Source organism: Polyodon spathula, chromosome 10 (genome assembly GCF_017654505.1).
Source record: "Polyodon spathula isolate WHYD16114869_AA chromosome 10, ASM1765450v1, whole genome shotgun sequence".
In the NCBI taxonomy this organism is placed as follows: Eukaryota; Metazoa; Chordata; class Actinopteri; order Acipenseriformes; family Polyodontidae; genus Polyodon; species Polyodon spathula.
In genome coordinates this window covers 44,377,778-44,396,569 of record NC_054543.1, presented here as the reverse complement: position 1 = coordinate 44,396,569, position 18,792 = coordinate 44,377,778, and the positions used below count along the sequence as shown (strand labels likewise).

The 18,792-nt window shown below is 49.5% G+C and overlaps 1 protein-coding gene across 1 annotated transcript; it reads right to left on the bottom strand.

The window, feature by feature from the left end:
- Positions 1 to 45: 45 nt before the first annotated feature.
- Positions 46 to 17,993, bottom strand: LOC121322393 (vacuolar protein sorting-associated protein 16 homolog). The gene is made up of 24 exons (XM_041262290.1): positions 17,814 to 17,993; positions 16,055 to 16,143; positions 15,708 to 15,805; positions 14,893 to 15,021; positions 10,278 to 10,422; positions 9,369 to 9,484; positions 8,976 to 9,098; positions 8,621 to 8,676; positions 8,219 to 8,308; positions 7,832 to 7,926; positions 7,549 to 7,625; positions 7,313 to 7,444; positions 6,758 to 6,885; positions 6,381 to 6,416; positions 5,167 to 5,275; positions 4,689 to 4,823; positions 4,409 to 4,517; positions 4,052 to 4,149; positions 3,504 to 3,608; positions 3,296 to 3,373; positions 2,965 to 3,134; positions 2,594 to 2,690; positions 1,907 to 2,010; positions 46 to 361 (listed from the first exon to the last, which is right to left on the bottom strand). Exons 1-24 carry the CDS (start codon positions 17,861 to 17,863, stop codon positions 217 to 219), a joined length of 2,514 nt encoding a protein of 837 aa, XP_041118224.1. The 5' UTR covers positions 17,864 to 17,993; the 3' UTR covers positions 46 to 216.
- Positions 17,994 to 18,792: the final 799 nt, after the last annotated feature.

Below are 18,792 nucleotides of genomic sequence, written 5' to 3'. Positions count from 1 at the left end.
AAATGTTTAAATACGACCCAACCAAAAACAACGAGGACAGCACTGTGGAGGAGTTAAACATATTTAATATTGGAAATATTTTACAAAGAAAGGTTGAGAAACTTTGTTAAGACACGCCAAGCCAAGACATGATGTCTCACCAACGGGATGTCTTGGCTCCAGTAACAACCCTCATCTTCAAGGGATATAAAGTGTGATCCTGTGGCTCCTGGCTGGTTATTTCTTGAGCACTCCGGCCCGTGCGTGGTTGATTTTGTCCAGCAGGGCCCGGTCGGTGGTGGGGATGCAGCGTGACAGGACCAGGTTCAAGTCGCTCTCACTCCTCCTCTCAATCGCAGCCTCAACTGCCTGCTCCAGATCCCTGAGCAACACAGAGCAGCATGAGTCATGCTGCCTTCACAGCAGGCAGCCTGTTCTTACAACAGAACCAAGCATTCGCTACACAACATCTCTTACAGGAACAAGAGACACACAACATACAACTTCATCAAATACATTACAATTGAAGAGGTGAGTGCAAGCAAGCAGCATCAGAAGTTGCCAGTCTTGAAGAACTGAAGCGCCATGTGTCAGGATCTCAAGTGTTCACAGAACCGAAACAAGCAAAAACATCAACCGTGTTCATTTATGAGACCCTGTCTGCTGCCTGCTGTTTTCAGTTTCTACCAGGGATTACCAGGGCGTTCTTACAGAGTTTAATTTTACTAAAAAGCTGTTTAAACTACACTAAAACAAGCTCCAGTTTCTGCTCATTAAACAACATATTTAAAAACACATCATTAATACGTTGCACTTGCTTCTACCTAGAGTCTTTTCAAAGCCATTAAAAACCTGAACTTTAATACACTTCACCTGGACAGAGCCCTGCCTCCCCTTCCCCTCCCCCAGTCAGACTGGCGCGCAGTCCTCACACCAAAGCTACACTTCAGCTGGACAGAGCCCTGTCTCCCCTTCCTCTCCCTCAGTCAGACGGGCTGGCAGTCCTCACCCCAGCGCTACACTTCACCTGGACAGAGCCCTGCCTCCCCTTCCCCTCCCCCAGTCAGACGGGCTGGCAGTCCTCACCCCAGCGCTACACTTCACCTGGACAGAGCCCTGCCTCCCCCTCCCCCAGTCAGACGGGCTGGCAGTCCTCACCCCAGCGCTACACTTCACCTGGACAGAGCCCTGCCTCCCCTTCCCCTCCCCCAGTCAGACGGGCTGGCAGTCCTCACCCCAGCGCTACACTTCACCTGGACAGAGCCCTGCCTCCCCTTCCCCTCCCCCAGTCAGACGGGCTGGCAGTCCTCACCCCAGCGCTACACTTCACCTGGACAGAGCCCTGCCTCCCCTTCCCCTCCCCAGTCAGACGGGCTGGCAGTCCTCACCCCAGCGCTACACTTCACCTGGACAGAGCCCTGCCTCCCCTTCCCCTCCCCCAGTCAGACGGGCTGGCAGTCCTCACCCCACCGCTACACTTCACCTGGACAGAGCCCTGCCTCCCCTTCCCCTCCCCAGTCAGACGGGCTGGCAGTCCTCACCCCAGCGCTACACTTCACCTGGACAGAGCCCTGCCTCCCCTTCCCCTCCCCCAGTAGGACGGGCTGGCAGTCCTCACCCCAGCGCTACACTTCACCTGGACAGAGCCCTGCCTCCCCTTCCCCTCCCCCAGTCAGACGGGCTGGCAGTCCTCACCCTAGCGCTACACTTCACCTGGACAGAGCCCTGCCTCCCCTTCCCCTCCCCCAGTCAGACGGGCTGGCAGTCCTCACCCCAGCGCTACACTTCACCTGGACAGAGCCCTGCCTCCCCTTCCCCTCCCCCAGTCAGGATGGGCTGGCAGTCCTCACCCCAGCGCTACACTTCACCTGGACAGAGCCCTGCCTCCCCTTCCCCTCCCCCAGTCAGACGGGCTGGCAGTCCTCACCCCAGCGCTAGATGAGCCTTCACTTTCTGCTCCAGGGTCACTTTTGACACGTACTTCTTCGCTTCGTACTTGTTGTGGTGCTTTACACAGATCTCTACAAAAGGCTGTTGAAAAAAGAAAACAGATTAGTGTGTTCTCAGGTCCTGTAAAATATTTGATCTGACGTTACCTGGAGATCTCAGCTGTTACTATTTTTTAAGCATTTAATGGCCAGCTTGTGATGTACAACAGCTGCTTCGCCAAGCTTTTAATTAAGAGCTCCTCAAAGCAATGTTCAATTTAACAAAAATAAATTACTTCATTGAGTCTGTGATTGTAAGTAAATGGTTAATTAAGTGTGGTATAAACAGAAAACACAATGAGGTTGTTGGTGGAAAATTCAAATGGTGAGTAAAGACCCCATGCCTCTGTGTTTGTTTCTTTCTTCCCTCACTGATTATTAGAACCATCGTGTATCTTCTCGATACTCCTCCCCATCTACACACAACACTGTCCACTCCAACCTCAATACATTCCAAAGGCTATGAGTTAAATAAGTGATTGGTCATGGCAGTTGATTTTTTCAGTTTGTTTTCTCTCCTGCATGTGAACCTGTCCCTGGCTCTGTGTGAATCAATGACGTATCACAGTTCAGAGCCTGGCCAGCTCTCCACCGGGTGAAAGAAGCAGGACGCTGGGTTAACGTACCAGGTACCCTATCGGAGACTTCTTACTCTTGGAGAACTTCTCCAGCTCCTCCCAGTCCTCCTTCTCGGCCAGAGCAGAGATCTTCAACCACCAGAACCTGACGAACAGACAGGAGACACATCAGGGGAATTAAAAGATCAGGTGAGGGAGAGACAGAAAGACAGACAGGATCCAGGAGAAAGAGAGACAGACAGGATCCAGGAGAAGGAGCGAGACAGACAGACAGGGTCCAGGAGAAGGAGAGAGACAGACTGACAGGATCCAGGAGAAGGAGAGACAGACAGGTTCCAGGAGAAGGAGAGTCAGACAGACCCTACTGCAGGTATAACCCTGTACCCTGCACACTGCTCCTGCTCTGAGCCCTGGCGCACCTCTTGTCCGGGATGTGGAAGTCCTTGTACAGCTGCTCTGCTTGCTTGTGCTTGCCGTCCTCCAGCAGCGAGCGCACAGTCTCATGGAGGGAGCAGTCCAGGTAGGGCTTGTCAAACTCCTCCTGGAAGCGACACTGCCACCGCAGTAGTTTCATCTGCTCCTCCGTAGCCTGAAGAAAACAAATGCAAACAGACACGGATACACATGTTAGATTAGTGGTATTCGTTTAGCACCCTGCAGTGTTGAGAGACATTCTCTTTCCTATAGACCTGTATACAGCTCTGCAGTGTTGAGTGAAGTTCTCTTTCCGTTGCTTTCAGCACTGCTCACCTTGGCAGAGAACTCGTTCTTGGCTTTGTTAAACTCGTCCACGGCATTTTGCAGCGCTGCCATCCGAGCCTTGACGCTCTGAAAAAAAATTATTATAATCTTGGTACCAATCTAGGAAAACACCCATCCCAACCCTCACTGTCCCGTCCACACTGCCCTCCCCCTCCCCGTAGCTGACTCACCAGTAGGTTCCCCATCCCCTCCTTACCCCCTCCCCGTAGCTGGCTCGCACGTAGAAATTGCCCAGTTCCTGGTGATCATCGTCCTGGTTGAAGAGGTCCTTCAGCGTGTTCTGCTCCTGGTGCTTACAGAACTGAGACACAGGGCAAAAAACAAACATAAATACTCTCCATTTCTCATCCTTACACAACTGAGTCAGAGATGCTCCCTCTCTAGACTAGTCTCCTATCACAAATCGAACTGACAGACAAAACAAAACGGATCTCAATGTGGCTAAAATCATCTCTTAGGGCAGTGGTCCTGAGGAGCCCGTGTCTGCTGGTTTTCATTCCAGCTGAGCTCTCAATGACTTAACTACACCTTTAAGGTCTAAAGGTCTAATTAAGCAAATTATCAGTTTAATTAAGGGTCTAGTTAAGTAATTGAGAGCTCAGTTGGAATGAAAACCAGCAGACACAGCGGGTCTCAGGACCAGGGTTAGGAACCACTGCCTTAGGTCATACCAGGAACCCCTGGTGGCCATGCAAAGTATAAGAAATGTTGCTGGGTACAGACAGCTTGCTGTGGTCTGGTTACCTGTCTGTAGAGGCTGAGTGCGACTGGCTGGTTCCGCAGAGTCATGAAGAAATCCCCACGGTTCATCTCACTCTTCAGGTAGGTCACCACCATGTACACTGACAGAGTCAGAGAGAGAAAGAGTGGAGTTAATAATGAAATCGCTGTACACACAGAGAGGAGAGTGAAAGAGAGGGGGAAAGAATGGGGCTTGAAAACAAAAAGCAGCTGTGGACAGTGGGAACTTGCACACTAAGGAGGTCAGGCAAAAAAGTCTGTTTACAAGTACCTTACAAAAATGCATTTTCAACTCAAATAAATAACAGTAATAAAGCAGCTGTATGAAGCCTGCAGTGGCCGAGGCTCCAGGACACGTACCCAGGTCAGTGTCCCCGCTCTCAATGGCTTTGCTAAGGGCCAGCTGGCTTCTCTTCATCTTCAGCAATAGAGGCACCTGCTCTCCTGACCGGGGTTCAAACTCCAGGAGCTGAGAGAGGAACAGAGGGAGCTGGTCAACAACAACCATCACACTGATCCTCACCCTTCCACCTCCCCTTCATCCCTCTCCTGTTCTATCTCATCCATCTTTCCCTCTCCCTCCTGTTCTACCTCATTCCTCGCCCCTCTGTTCTCCCTCTCCTCTCCTGTCCCCCCTCACCTTGATGGCCAGCTCAGTCCTGCCACACTCGTATGCCCTCGCTGCGATCTCGGAGTACGAGATGCCCGCCGTGTCACCCAGCTTCTGGTTGATGGCGCAAGCTATGACATCATCAGGGTCCTCCTTCTGCTGTACCTGGAGACAGAAAGAACTCAGGGTCAACATTCACACACTCTGGTGTACCCTATCTGTTTGTCTGTCTGTCAGGTGATTCTCAACTCACTCACTGCCCCTGTATGTCGGTGTTTCAGCGTGTGTGTGTGTGTCTATGTGCCCCAGTATCTCTGACCTCCGTAAACCCCTGTAACTCAGACCCCCACCAGTGTCCTGCTCACTCTCTCAGGCCCAGTGTTTCAGCATATGGCTTATGATGTCTATCCCTCTTCCCACGGTCCTCTCTACTCCCCCCCCATCTCCTTCCCATCTCCTTCCCTTTGCCTCCCCTTTTCCCTTGTCTCTGTCTATCCCGTCCCCTCACCTTGAAGCAGGCCCAGTGTTTCAGCACCCTGCTCACCCCCTGGAACTCAGGGATCTTCAGGTAGCGGCAGATCTCGATGGCAAGCGGGTAGAGCCGGCGGAACACCAGCCTGCAGCACAGAGACAACGTTAGAACATCACCAGGACCTGCAGTCCAACTGCCAAACTCAACACAGAGTCCTGCAATCTATCAGCCACACTCAACACAGTCATGCAATCTATCAGCCACCCTCAAGAGTCCTGCAATCTATCAGCCACCCTCAACACAGAGTCCTGCAATCTATCAGCTACACTCAACACAGAGTCATGCAATCTATCAGCCATCCTCAACAGAGTCCTGCAATCTATCAGCCACACTCAACACAGAGTCCTGCAATCTATCAGCCACACTCAACACAGAGTCCTGCAATCTATCAGCCACCCTCAACAGAGTCCTGCAATCTATCAGCCACACTCAACACAGAGTCCTGCAATCTATCAGCCACCCTCAACACAGAGTCCTGCAATCTATCAGCCACCCTCAACACAGAGTCCTGCAATCTATCAGTCACCCTCAACACAGAGTCCTGCAATCTATCAGCCATACTCAACACAGAGTCCTGCAATCTATCAGCCACCCTCAACACAGAGTCCTGCAATCTATCAGCCACCCTCAACACAGAGTCCTGCAATCTATCAGCCACCCTCAACACAGAGTCCTGCAATCTATCAGCCACACTCAACACAGAGTCCTGCAATCTATCAGCCACACTCAACACAGTCATGCAATCTATCAGCCACACTCAACACAGAGTCCTGCAATCTATCAGCCACCCTCAACACAGAGTTCTGCAATCTATCAGCCACACTCAGAGCCCTGCACTCCAACAGCTGAAGTCCTGCAATTTAATGGAAAAGCCAAGAGGCCATATTTTCAGAGAGTTTACCTCTTTAATTCAACTTCTATTATGTGAAAAGAGAAAAACACCTTCTGACTTTACAAAACTAGTATCAACCATCTGCGTTATGTGATTGAAGGTCTCTTAAGCACTCTGGAGTTGGCAGTTAATGTTTTTGTGTTAAATTCAAATGAGTTCACTAAATCTGGAGTAAATGTTTTGAAAACATGTCCCGAGGTTTCGAGCCTCAGCGCTGGACAGACTGAAAGGATTCCCTGAGCAATCCCAGGGGGAGTCTGGCCAGCAGTGAGGCTTGTCATGAATGCACAGCACTCACCTGTCAATCAGCACCTGCACAGTCATCTGTTTGTATCTGGATGCAGAGTTAAGGACAGGCTTGAATCAAGGAGAACAATCTGTAATCTGAGCTCACGATGCCAAACAGCTGTTTAATGTTTAATAATAACTAGTGCTTGCTGGAGTTCCCCTGGGACTCGCATCCTACACGCCACACTGTAAAACTACATGCACAGGTCAAAGGCAAAATTTCACAGTAACATTCAACTGCTATAAAACTGTCAAGAATATCCTCAGAAGAAGAATGTATGTTGTTTCTTGAAATACAATTTGCCTTTGCACTTGAATCAGAACAGGGCCCCTAAACTTGTGTTTGATGTTTAAGTGGCGCGCAGGTGTTGAGCTGGCACAGGATGCTGTGAGTAAGTGAGCGGGATTCCCACGCTGTAGTCTCGCACCGCATTGAGGACTCGCAGGTCCAGACACATCCCCACAAACAACTCGGGGGGGAAGTTACTGAGAAAGCACTTCCCAAAGGAGGAGGCCTGCCAGGGGAGAGAGAAACACTGTGACACACGGCAACACAGAGACAGGAAACCACAGCAACACTGACACACGGCAACACACAGAGACAGGAAACCACAGCAACATTGACACACACACACAAAAACACTGACATACGGCAACACCCACAACCTAGAAACACACAACAACACTGACACACACACAAGCACCCAAAAAACACTCAACAACACACCTCACGGAAAAAAGAGGAAAATGCTGGCACTATTACACACACTTGTAGTGGAGTATATTATGAGGACTTTGCATTGACTCCCATGAAGTCTCATTGCCTCGCACTCATGTTTAAATACACACAACAATTGAAACAGTACTAGCACTAAAATGCCTCTTCACTCACACAGCGTCTCACTCTCCGACTCCCACATACACACTGCCTCACTCTCTCACCCTGAGCAGGATTTTCTGTGTCTCTGGCTCGTGCTCAAAGCCGGCTGCCTCCACACACTGCCTCACTGCCTCAGGAAGGAGGTTCTGCTCTTTGATTTCCCGGAGGTACTCGTCTGCCTTCTGACTCTCCTTCTGCACCGTGGGACAGGGAGAGGACGGAGGGGAGAGGGTTATTTACACAGAGAGTTCAACACACAGTCCACAGCACATGAAACAAGACAGACCGGCAGATTTACCTCGTACTCTTTGTGTGCCTCCAGCAGCAGAGCCCCCGGAGCCATCGAGGCGATCTTGAAGATCTCCTCACAGGCACCTGCAAGGCAGCCCAGCGTTACATTGTGCTTGAGGATTCGGCACTGGCTGCAGGCAGGCCTGACCGCTCCGAGCCTGCCTGCCTGGAAAGTGTGGTAGGGGTGTCCACCAGGGGCTAGGCTGAGTCCACCAAACTCATTTCATTCGCAACACAGCAGGACCCTGTGTGTTGCAGTTCAGGAGCCCCGAAGGCAGCAGTCAGCTCACCTGGCACCTCGTGCAGGAACTCGTGGAAGCTGCGACTCACGATTCGAACCCCGTCCAGCTCTGGGACCAGGAACGATTCCTCATCCAGGTGGTACGTGCACGGTGGTTAAGGGGGAATACACACGATGGAAAGCCAATCCCAAATACTGCATGCACAGGAGTCTTGCTGGTAGTAACTATTCCAATTCTTGAACATGCCAGTCATCGGCTTACTTTGTTTAATAACATTAAGGAGCTGTTACCAATGTGCTCACAGTACAACTGTATTGCATTACACTGTACTGTAATACTGACAAAGGGTTCTAATTAAGTTGCATGGGAAGGGGTGTTTAACACAGTCCTGACACTGCAATGTGTATGAGGTGCTGCACACAGTGTGAAGGATATTTGATGCTCTCTCTGCACTTCCCAGCCACCAGGAGCAGTCTGTCCCACATCAGAACCACGGAGGGCTGCTGGCTCTTGGGTCTGCGGCACCTAGAGGTAAGGAGACCACACTCACTCCCATTGTATAGCAGTGTGATCCATTCCTGGTTTTACTATCATTTTAATAAGACACACCTAAGCGTGCTTCCTATACACTTGGGCTAATCAAGCACATATTAAAACCGGGAATGACTAGAACTGCTATACAAAAGGAGTCTTATTTCTACCCCTCGACACTGACACACACACACACACACACACACATACACTGAAACAAGAATGTATCACTTTCTTATGACACCTTTCCATATATATATTTGCATTAGAAAACAGCTCTTTCTAGGTGAGCCCTGATTTACTCACCACACCATCTGCTTCGGTGGGCTGCGGACTTTGGTGTCAAACTCACTGAGCTTCTCCTGGAACATAAAAAACACAGAGAGAGTGAGTGCTGCTGGGAGCAAGAGGCAAACAAGGACGTGACTGCAGCACAGCACCCCCACTCACCCCAATGCCCTTATAACAGCAAAGTGCAATAAAGCACAGTGAAGCCATGGTAAAAGACAGATAAGCATGGTTAAGCTCTGAGAGAGGTATGACAAACCAAATTTCAAAACACTGCAAACCAGTTTAAACTATGGGAAATGCATTGCACAACCATGAGAGAAACACTGGGAAACTGCAAAATTGGCGTGCAAATTTACTGCAGTACTCTTACCTTGAGGTTGGAGGTGCCCATCCACACGTGCCCGGTGTCTGTGAACAGTGCCAGGTACTTGTAGCTGAAGGACGCTGCCATCTGGAAGTAGCTGCTAACCTGGGGGTCTATCCCTGGGGGGGTCTGGGGGTGGAGGGTGGAGGGGAGGAGAGGAGACAAAGAGCTCAGAGACCCTTGAAGACCCGGGAGAGGTGTAATGATTTACAACAGTAAATCTACACTATGTGAGAGTCAATGCAAAGTCCAAATCAACACAACAAACAAACATCTGTGTGTGTGTCAGTGTGTGTGTGTGCGCAATGACCCTCCCCAATGGACTGCAGGCTGTGTGTGTGTATCAGCGTGTAAGCATGTGTGTGGGTGTGTAGCAGTGTACAGTACAGTAATCCTCACCACTAGAGTGCAGGCTGTGTTGTCCAGCATGTACAGGTCTTTCCCGCTGGCCAGCACCACCTTGGTTTGTCTGTCCTGCATCAGCACGGCCCAGCACGAGGGTGCCACCTGCAGGCCTGGTTCAGAAACACACACACACACACACACACACACACCACTGTGTTAGAAACAGGAACAAAACACTCCTCTGTTCAGGGTTAGAGCTCGCATTACCACGTCACTACAGGTCCTAAATGTGTAGTTCTGCCACAAATCTGTGTTTTAGTAAACCCTTTCCCAGTCTTTAGAAATTCCCTACCCACCAAGGGCTGCCTTTATTGTTAGTAACCAACCAGCTGCTTCCGCTACTTGCTGACGAGCCCTGCAAGCTGTGCCTGTAAGATGCGTGATGCCGAAGACACTGCTGAGGTGAAATCACCCAGACTTCCTGGAAGGGAAGGCAAGCAAACTAAGAACTTTATTTGACTGAGTGTAGAACCAGATGTCATGTTTTAAAATGGAAAAATAAATAAATAAATGAAAACTCATGTTCACTATAACTTGTTTTCCTCTTTGGAAACTGAACATTTGAGACCCATAGTGAATGGAATTGCATGACCAGTGAGACTATTTATTTTGTTAGCTACAACCACTTTAATAAAGCTGTGTGCACTGGGACCAATCCCTTGTAGTTCACACACACACACGCCCGCCCACCTGCCCGCCCACGCCCACACACACACACACACACACACACACACACCCCGTCTCCCACCCTGCAACCGACATGTAAAGTGCCTTGAGATACTGTGGTATGAAAGGTGCTATATAAACAATTGAAATTGAAATGTAATACAAGCTGTGCTGTTCTTCACATTAATCATGATAAAATCAGCAGAGATTGTATTGAGCAGCTCCTGGCTGCCGTACCTGGGACTTCTGGCAGGCGGCGCAGTTTTAGGTCATCAATGTTGGCAGCCAGGGTGAACCGGAACGCTCCGGTCACTATGGCAACCCCTGTTCCATAGGCAGAGTGGAACACCTTGGCTTCGATCACTTGATTTTGCAGCACTTCCTGCAAGTAAACAAACAAGAGTCCACTGGGTCTGCTCTATGCTGCAAGCATGGGGTCTCTGTGTGGTTAAAGAGGCAGGCATAGTGGGGTATTATCATGGTATCGGTGTTGGGAGGTGTAGGTGCAGGTGATGGTGCTGTACTGTGTTGGGTGGTGTAGGTGCAGGTGATGGTACTGTACTGTGTTGGGTGGTGTAGGTGCAGGTGATGGTGCTGTACTGTGTTGGGTGGTGTAGGTGCAGGTGATGGTGCTGTACTGTGTTGGGTGGTGTAGGTGCAGGTGATGGTGCTGTACTGTGTTGGGTGGTGTAGGTGCAGGTGATGGTGCTGTACTGTGTTGGTGTGGTGTAGGTGCAGGTGATGGTGCTGTACTGTGTTGGGAGGTGTAGGTGCAGGTGATGGTGCTGTACTGTGTTGGGTGGTGTAGGTGCAGGTGATGGTAATGGTGCTGTACTGTGTTGGGTGGTGTAGGTGCAGGTGATGGTGCTGTACTGTGTTGGGTGGTGTAGGTGCAGGTGATGGTGCTGTACTGTGTTGGGTGGTGTAGGTGCAGGTGATGGTGCTGTACTGTGTTGGGTGGTGTAGGTGCAGGTGATGGTGCTGTACTGTGTTGGGTGGTGTAGGTGAAGGTGATGGTGCTGTACTGTGTTGGGTGGTGTAGGTGCAGGTGATGGTGCTGTACTGTGTTGGGTGGTGTAGGTGCAGGTGATGGTGCTGTACTGTGTTGGGTGGTGTAGGTGCAGGTGATGGTGCTGTACTGTGTTGGGTGGTGTAGGTGCAGGTGATGGTGCTGTACTGTGTTGGGTGGTGTAGGTGCAGGTGATGGTGCTGTACTGTGTTGGGTGGTGTAGGTGCAGGTGATGGTGCTGTACTGTGTTGGGTGGTGTAGGTGCAGGTGATGGTGCTGTACTGTGTTGGGTGGTGTAGGTGCAGGTGATGGTGCTGTACTGTGTTGGGTGGTGTAGGTGAAGGTGATGGTGCTGTACTGTGTTGGGTGGTGTAGGTGCAGGTGATGGTGCTGTACTGTGTTGGGTGGTGTAGGTGCAGGTGATGGTGCTGTACTGTGTTGGGTGGTGTAGGTGCAGGTGATGGTGCTGTACTGTGTTGGGTGGTGTAGGTGCAGGTGATGGTGCTGTACTGTGTTGGGTGGTGTAGGTGCAGGTGATGGTGCTGTACTGTGTTGGGTGGTGTAGGTGCAGGTGATGGTGCTGTACTGTGTTGGGTGGTGTAGGTGCAGGTGATGGTGCTGTACTGTGTTGGGTGGTGTAGGTGCAGGTGATGGTGCTGTACTGTGTTGGGTGGTGTAGGTGCAGGTGATGGTGCTGTACTGTGTTGGGTGGTGTAGGTGCAGGTGATGGTGCTGTACTGTGTTGGGTGGTGTAGGTGCAGGTGATGGTGCTGTACTGTGTTGGGTGGTGTAGGTGCAGGTGCAGGTGCTGTACTGTGTTGGGTGGTGTAGGTGCAGGTGATGGTGCTGTACTGTGTTGGGTGGTGTAGGTGCAGGTGATGGTGCTGTACTGTGTTGGGTGGTGTAGGTGCAGGTGATGGTGCTGTACTGTGTTGGGTGGTGTAGGTGCAGGTGATGGTGCTGTACTGTGTTGGGTGGTGTAGGTGCAGGTGATGGTGCTGTACTGTGTTGGGTGGTGTAGGTGCAGGTGATGGTACTGTACTGTGTTGGGTGGTGTAGGTGCAGGTGATGGTGCTGTACTGTGTTGGGTGGTGTAGGTGCAGGTGATGGTACTGTACTGTGTTGGGTGGTGTAGGTGCAGGTGATGGTGCTGTACTGTGTTGGATGGTGTAGGTGCAGGTGATGTATCTGTGTTGGGTGGTGTGAGGTGCAGGTGATAGTGCTGTACTGTGTTGGGTGGTGTAGGTGCAGGTGATGTATCTGTGTTGGGTGGTGTAGGTGCAGGTGATGGTGCTGTACTGTGTTGGGTGGTGTAGGTGCAGGTGATGTATCTGTGTTGGGTGGTGTAGGTGCAGGTGATGGTGCTGTACTGTGTTGGGTGGTGTAGGTGCAGGTGATGTATCTGTGTTGGGTGGTGTAGGTGCAGGTGATGGTACTGTACTGTGTTGGGTGGTGTAGGTGCAGGTGATGGTGCTGTACTGTGTTGGGTGGTGTAGGTGCAGGTGATGGTGCTGTACTGTGTTGGGTGGTGTAGGTGCAGGTGATGGTGCTGTACTGTGTTGGGTGGTGTAGGTGCAGGTGATGGTGCTGTACTGTGTTGGGTGGTGTAGGTGAAGGTGATGGTGCTGTACTGTGTTGGGTGGTGTAGGTGCAGGTGATGGTGCTGTACTGTGTTGGGTGGTGTAGGTGCAGGTGATGGTGCTGTACTGTGTTGGGTGGTGTAGGTGCAGGTGATGGTGCTGTACTGTGTTGGGTGGTGTAGGTGCAGGTGATGGTGATGGTGCTGTACTGTGTTGGGTGGTGTAGGTGCAGGTGATGGTGCTGTACTGTGTTGGGTGGTGTAGGTGCAGGTGATGTATCTGTGCTGGGTGGTGTAGATGAAGGTGATGGTACTGTACTGTGTTGTGTGGTGTAGGTGCAGTGTGACTGTGCTGGGTGGTGTAGGTGCAGGTGATGGTGCTGTACTGTGTTGGGTGGTGTAGGTGCAGGTGATGGTGCTGTACTGTGTTGGGTGGTGTAGGTGCAGGTGATGGTGCTGTACTGTGTTGGGTGGTGTAGGTGCAGGTGATGGTGCTGTACTGTGTTGGGTGGTGTAGGTGCAGGTGATGGTGCTGTACTGTGTTGGGTGGTGTAGGTGCAGGTGATGGTGCTGTACTGTGTTGGGTGGTGTAGGTGCAGGTGATGGTGCTGTACTGTGTTGGGTGGTGTAGGTGCAGGTGATGGTGCTGTACTGTGTTGGGTGGTGTAGGTGCAGGTGATGGTGCTGTACTGTGTTGGGTGGTGTAGGTGCAGGTGATGGTACTGTACTGTGTTGGGTGGTGTAGGTGCAGGTGATGGTGCTGTACTGTGTTGGGTGGTGTAGGTGCAGGTGATGTACTGTGTTGGGTGGTGTAGGTGCAGGTGATGGTACTGTACTGTGTTGTGTGGTGTAGGTGCAGGTGATGGTGGTGTAGGTGCAGGTGATGGTGCTGTACTGTGTTGGGTGGTGTAGGTGCAGGTGATGGTGCTGTACTGTGTTGGGTGGTGTAGGTGCAGGTGATGGTGCTGTACTGTGTTGGGTGGTGTAGGTGCAGGTGATGGTGCTGTACTGTGTTGGGTGGTGTAGGTGCAGGTGATGTATCTGTGCTGGGTGGTGTAGGTGAAGATGATGGTACTGTACTGTGTTGTGTGGTGTAGGTGCAGGTGATGGTGCTGTACTGTGTTGGGTGGTGTAGGTGCAGGTGATGGTGCTGTACTGTGTTGGGTTGTGTAGGTGAAGGTGATGGTGCTGTACTGTGTTGTGTGGTGTAGGTGCAGGTGATGTATCTGTGCTGGGTGGTGTAGATGAAGGTGATGGTACTGTACTGTGTTGTGTGGTGTAGGTGCAGGTGATGGTGGTGTAGGTGCAGGTGATGGTGCTGTACTGTGTCGGGTGGTGTAGGTGCAGGTGATGGTGCTGTACTGTGTTGGGTGGTGTAGGTGCAGGTGATGGTGCTGTACTGTGTTGGGTGGTGTAGGTGCAGGTGATGGTGCTGTACTGTGTTGGGTGGTGTAGGTGCAGGTGATGGTGCTGTACTGTGTTGGGTGGTGTAGGTGCAGGTGATGTATCTGTGCTGGGTGGTGTAGGTGAAGGTGATGGTGCTGTACTGTGTTGGGTGGTGTAGGTGCAGGTGATGGTGCTGTACTGTGTTGGGTGGTGTAGGTGCAGGTGATGGTGCTGTACTGTGTTGGGTGGTGTAGGTGCAGGTGATGGTGCTGTACTGTGTTGGGTGGTGTAGGTGAAGGTGATGGTGCTGTACTGTGTTGGGTGGTGTAGGTGCAGGTGATGGTGCTGTACTGTGTTGGGTGGTGTAGGTGCAGGTGATGGTGCTGTACTGTGTTGGGTGGTGTAGGTGCAGGTGATGGTGCTGTACTGTGTTGGGTGGTGTAGGTGCAGGTGATGGTGCTGTACTGTGTTGGGTGGTGTAGGTGCAGGTGATGGTGCTGTACTGTGTTGGGTGGTGTAGGTGCAGGTGATGGTGCTGTACTGTGTTGGGTGGTGTAGGTGCAGGTGATGGTGCTGTACTGTGTTGGGTGGTGTAGGTGCAGGTGATGGTGCTGTACTGTGTTGGGTGGTGTAGGTGCAGGTGATGGTGCTGTACTGTGTTGGGTGGTGTAGGTGCAGGTGATGGTGCTGTACTGTGTTGGGTGGTGTAGGTGCAGGTGATGGTGCTGTACTGTGTTGGGTGGTGTAGGTGCAGGTGATGGTGCTGTACTGTGTTGGGAGGTGTAGGTGCAGGTGATGGTGCTGTACTGTGTTGGGTGGTGTAGGTGCAGGTGATAGTGCTGTACTGTGTTGGGTGGTGTAGGTGCAGGTGTTCTCACATTGCCCATGCTGAAGTGCCGGCGGAAGTTGCCGAACATGTCGTAGATCAGCACGGTGCCGTCCTCCTGGATGCACAGCAGGTCATCACTGACAGTCCAGCCAATGTGCACCACCACACCACTCTTCCACTGCAAACACACAGCGAAAACAATCAAGACAACGACCCACTGTCTCCAAACCACCGCTGGTCATTTTGTACTTATAGACAACCCAGCAATTGTCTTTATACATGAGCAAGGGCTGTCTTTATTTCACAGAAAGTTTTCAAAGGAAGCAGGATGTAAATCGAGTGTATTTTAGAGCCAGACCCCAGTGCAACTGCAGGTACAAGCTTGAAACTGTCAGCATCGTTGACACTGACGATGCACTGAACTACAGTGCTTAACAAGGTGTTAAACAACACCTCTGCATGTGTTCTTGGTGACGTTTTAATGCATCAGATTTGGTTTTTATTTCTGTGTGGAAGGTAAATGTGCACCTCCTTTAATTTCCCTCAACCAGGTACTGTTGAGAAAGTGTGTGTGTGTGTGTGTGTGTGTGTGTGTGTGTGTGTGTGTGAGGGATTGAAATAAGACTAATACTGCAAAGCAGCTTCACCCATTCCAGGTTTTAATACAAGTCTGATTAGCTACAGTGTATAGGTAACAAGCTCAGATGTGTCTTATTAAACTCATTGTTAAACCCACAATGGATCAAACTGCTATGCACTTATTTCCTACCCTGTGTGTGTGTCTATGTGTGCATGTGTGTCTAGGCGTGCAGTCTCAGTATGTTTTCCCTGAACAGCCTGTCATTGAATGAGGTGGTCTTGTACCGGGAAGCTGGCCATGGCCACTCCGGCAGCTGAGTAGATCTCAAGCAGGGGCCTGGCACTGGCAGAGCGCTCCCGTCTCTGACTCTCCTTCAGCAGGGCTAAAGGGAACAAGCAAACAAGCCACAGGTGAGCACAGAGCAAACAAGCACACAGGTGAGCACACAGCTAACAAGCACACAGGTGAGCACACAGGGAACAAACAGGAAAACAGGAGTGTACAGGGACCACTTTATGCTGTACCAAGCTTTCTTTTCACTATGCTTCATTACACTTTGATATGTTTTTACTAGATTTTAGGAGGCTAACTCCCCCACACCTGCAGCATGTAAACAGCTGGATGTGCCCACCTATAGGGCCCCCGTACGGGGCGGCTGCAATGAGGCAGTCCTTCAGCCCTTCTCGGAGGTTCCAAACCATTTCATACAGCTCGATCTTCCTGAAAACACAAAGTGGAGCCACAGATTCACTTCAGTGCTGGGATCAGTATTCCAGTATTGGAACAAACACTGCCTGAAATGCACCACATTTGTTATTTGCTCATATATGAGAATTTATGAATGACAGTGTCATTTATTAAAAAAATAATAATAATACATCAATGAGGTATGAAACAAATCACCCACACTGTACTGCACTGGAAAGCGTTTCTATCCATTCAAATAACCAACACTGTAGTGCACTGGAAAGCGTTTCTCTCCATACAAATAACCCACACTGTACTGCACTGGAAATCGTTTCTCTCCATTCAAATAACCAACACTGTACTGCACTGGAAAGCGTTTCTCTCCATTCAAATAACCCACACTGTAGTGCACTGGAAAGTGTTTCTCTCCATTCAAATAGCCCACACTGTAGTGCACTGGAAAGCGTTACTCTCCATTCAAATAACCCACACTGTAGTGCACTGGAAAGCGTTTCTCTCCATTCAAATAACCCACACTGTAGTGCACTGGAAAGCATTTCTCGCCATTCAAATAACCCACACTGTACTGCACTGGAAAGCATTTCTCGCCACTCAAATAACCCACACTGTACTGTACTGGAAAGTGTTTCTCACTGCACCGTTTCTCAAATAACCCACACTGTAGTGCACTGGAAAGCGTTTCTCTCCATTCAAATAACCCACACTGTACTGCACTGTTTCTCTCCATTCAAATAACCCACACTGTAGTGCACTGGAAAGCATTTCTCGCCATTCAAATAACCCACACTGTACTGCACTGGAAAGCATTTCTCGCCATTCAAATAACCCACACTGTACTGTACTGGAAAGTGTTTCTCTCCATTCAAATAACCCACACTGTAGTGCACTGGAAAGCGTTTCTCTCCATTCAAATAACCCACACTGTAGTGCAATGGAAAGCATTTCTCGCCATTCAAATAACCCACACTGTAGTGCACTGGAAAGCGTTTCTCTCCATTCAAATAACCCACACTGTAGTGCACTGGAAAGCGTTTCTCTCCATTCAAATAACCCACACTGTAGTGCAATGGAAAGCGTTTCTCTCCATTCAAATAACCCACACTGTAGTGCACTGGAAAGCTTTTCTCTCCATTCAAATAACCCACACTGTAGTGCACTGGAAAGCGTTTCTCTCCATTCAAATAACCCACACTGTAGTGCACTGGAAAGCATTTCTCTCCGTTCTTTGATAGGTCGTGCCAGCCAGGTCTGACTGACTCCATAGATATTTTTATTTGTAATGTAATGTTGTATGAATTACACTTTTTAGTTTTCTAGCTAATTGATACCTGCTGCCACTAGTTTAATATGAGGGTCGAGACACTTATTTTATACTTTATTGACCTTTATGAAGACGAATGGGAAATTAATTAAGAATTTGTAAAACGCCTTAGTGCCAGTTAAAATACTACTGATAGTAAAGAATTAATCCATATTAAACACTTAATCTAATCTAACAATAATAATTTTAAAATGCGTTTATGCAGAGTTCACCAATGTAATAGGGTAAAAAATACAAATACGATACAGTACGATCGTCGACTACTGTCTGAAATGTCAGGTGACAGGACCGGTGCAGGCAGTCCTATGACACAGGAACTCCTATCTAAATAAACCCAGTGTAAACGGGAATTAGTCTGTACCTGTAAAACGCTTCCCCCAGCGGGTTCCAGTTTGCTGTCACAAAAGCCATTATTATACCCCCGAATGCGCATTCGTTGGTTTACTGCAGTAGCTATATAACATTTGTTTTCGTGTAAGGGACAGTGAGGTACAGACAGGCTGTGTTGATGCTGTCTGTATGAAGTCCCCACCCACTCTTTCTTCCTCAACTTTCTCACGCAGGAGCGCTGACGCCATCTACTGCATTGGAGGAACCCGTTTTTTTTTTTTGTGACGCATTTTAGGAAAACTGTAAAGAAATAAACAAATGCTTATTGCATACTGCCATTCACAACATAGCAACCACACAGGGCCAGCTAAATGTTACTCCATATTTTTTTTTTTGATAAAGTAAAAATAAATCTCAGATGAGTATCTACATTGGTACAAATATAAATTGAAATTATACTAGATTTTAAAAACTGTGAAAAGGGGTCAAGCGCGCAAGCTTGTTTTCTCTGCGGGCTCCACAAGACGAGGGGGAGCACACTTCGATTTTTAATATCTACACTGACATTAATGATTGTTCAAAACGATTAAAAAATAAAAATAAATCACTGGGACACATTGTCTCCCAACCCATCTGCATTAACCGCTAAACCACACGGTCTCCCCGGATCTGCTCTCGCTACAATAGAAGCAGAGACGTCTCTGAGCTTTCCCCTCTGTTCAAGCCATAGCACGACATGTGCCTCTCACAAGATTAGCAGCTAGAGTGTAAAATCTGACTGCTCTGACAGGGTTAGAGAAGGGTGCCTTCCAAGAGAATATCAGTGCAAGGGAATTTCTGAAGAAATAGCAGAAAGAAAAAACATACCAACATCAACAAAAAGAAAAGTTTAAAATAAAATAATAAAAACAGCACAACATGTTGGTCACGGTTGTAAATATGTTTAAATATTACTTGCTGCATTATACAAAGTCTGTTCTGTAGTTCGTTAACGGTCCCATGCAAATATT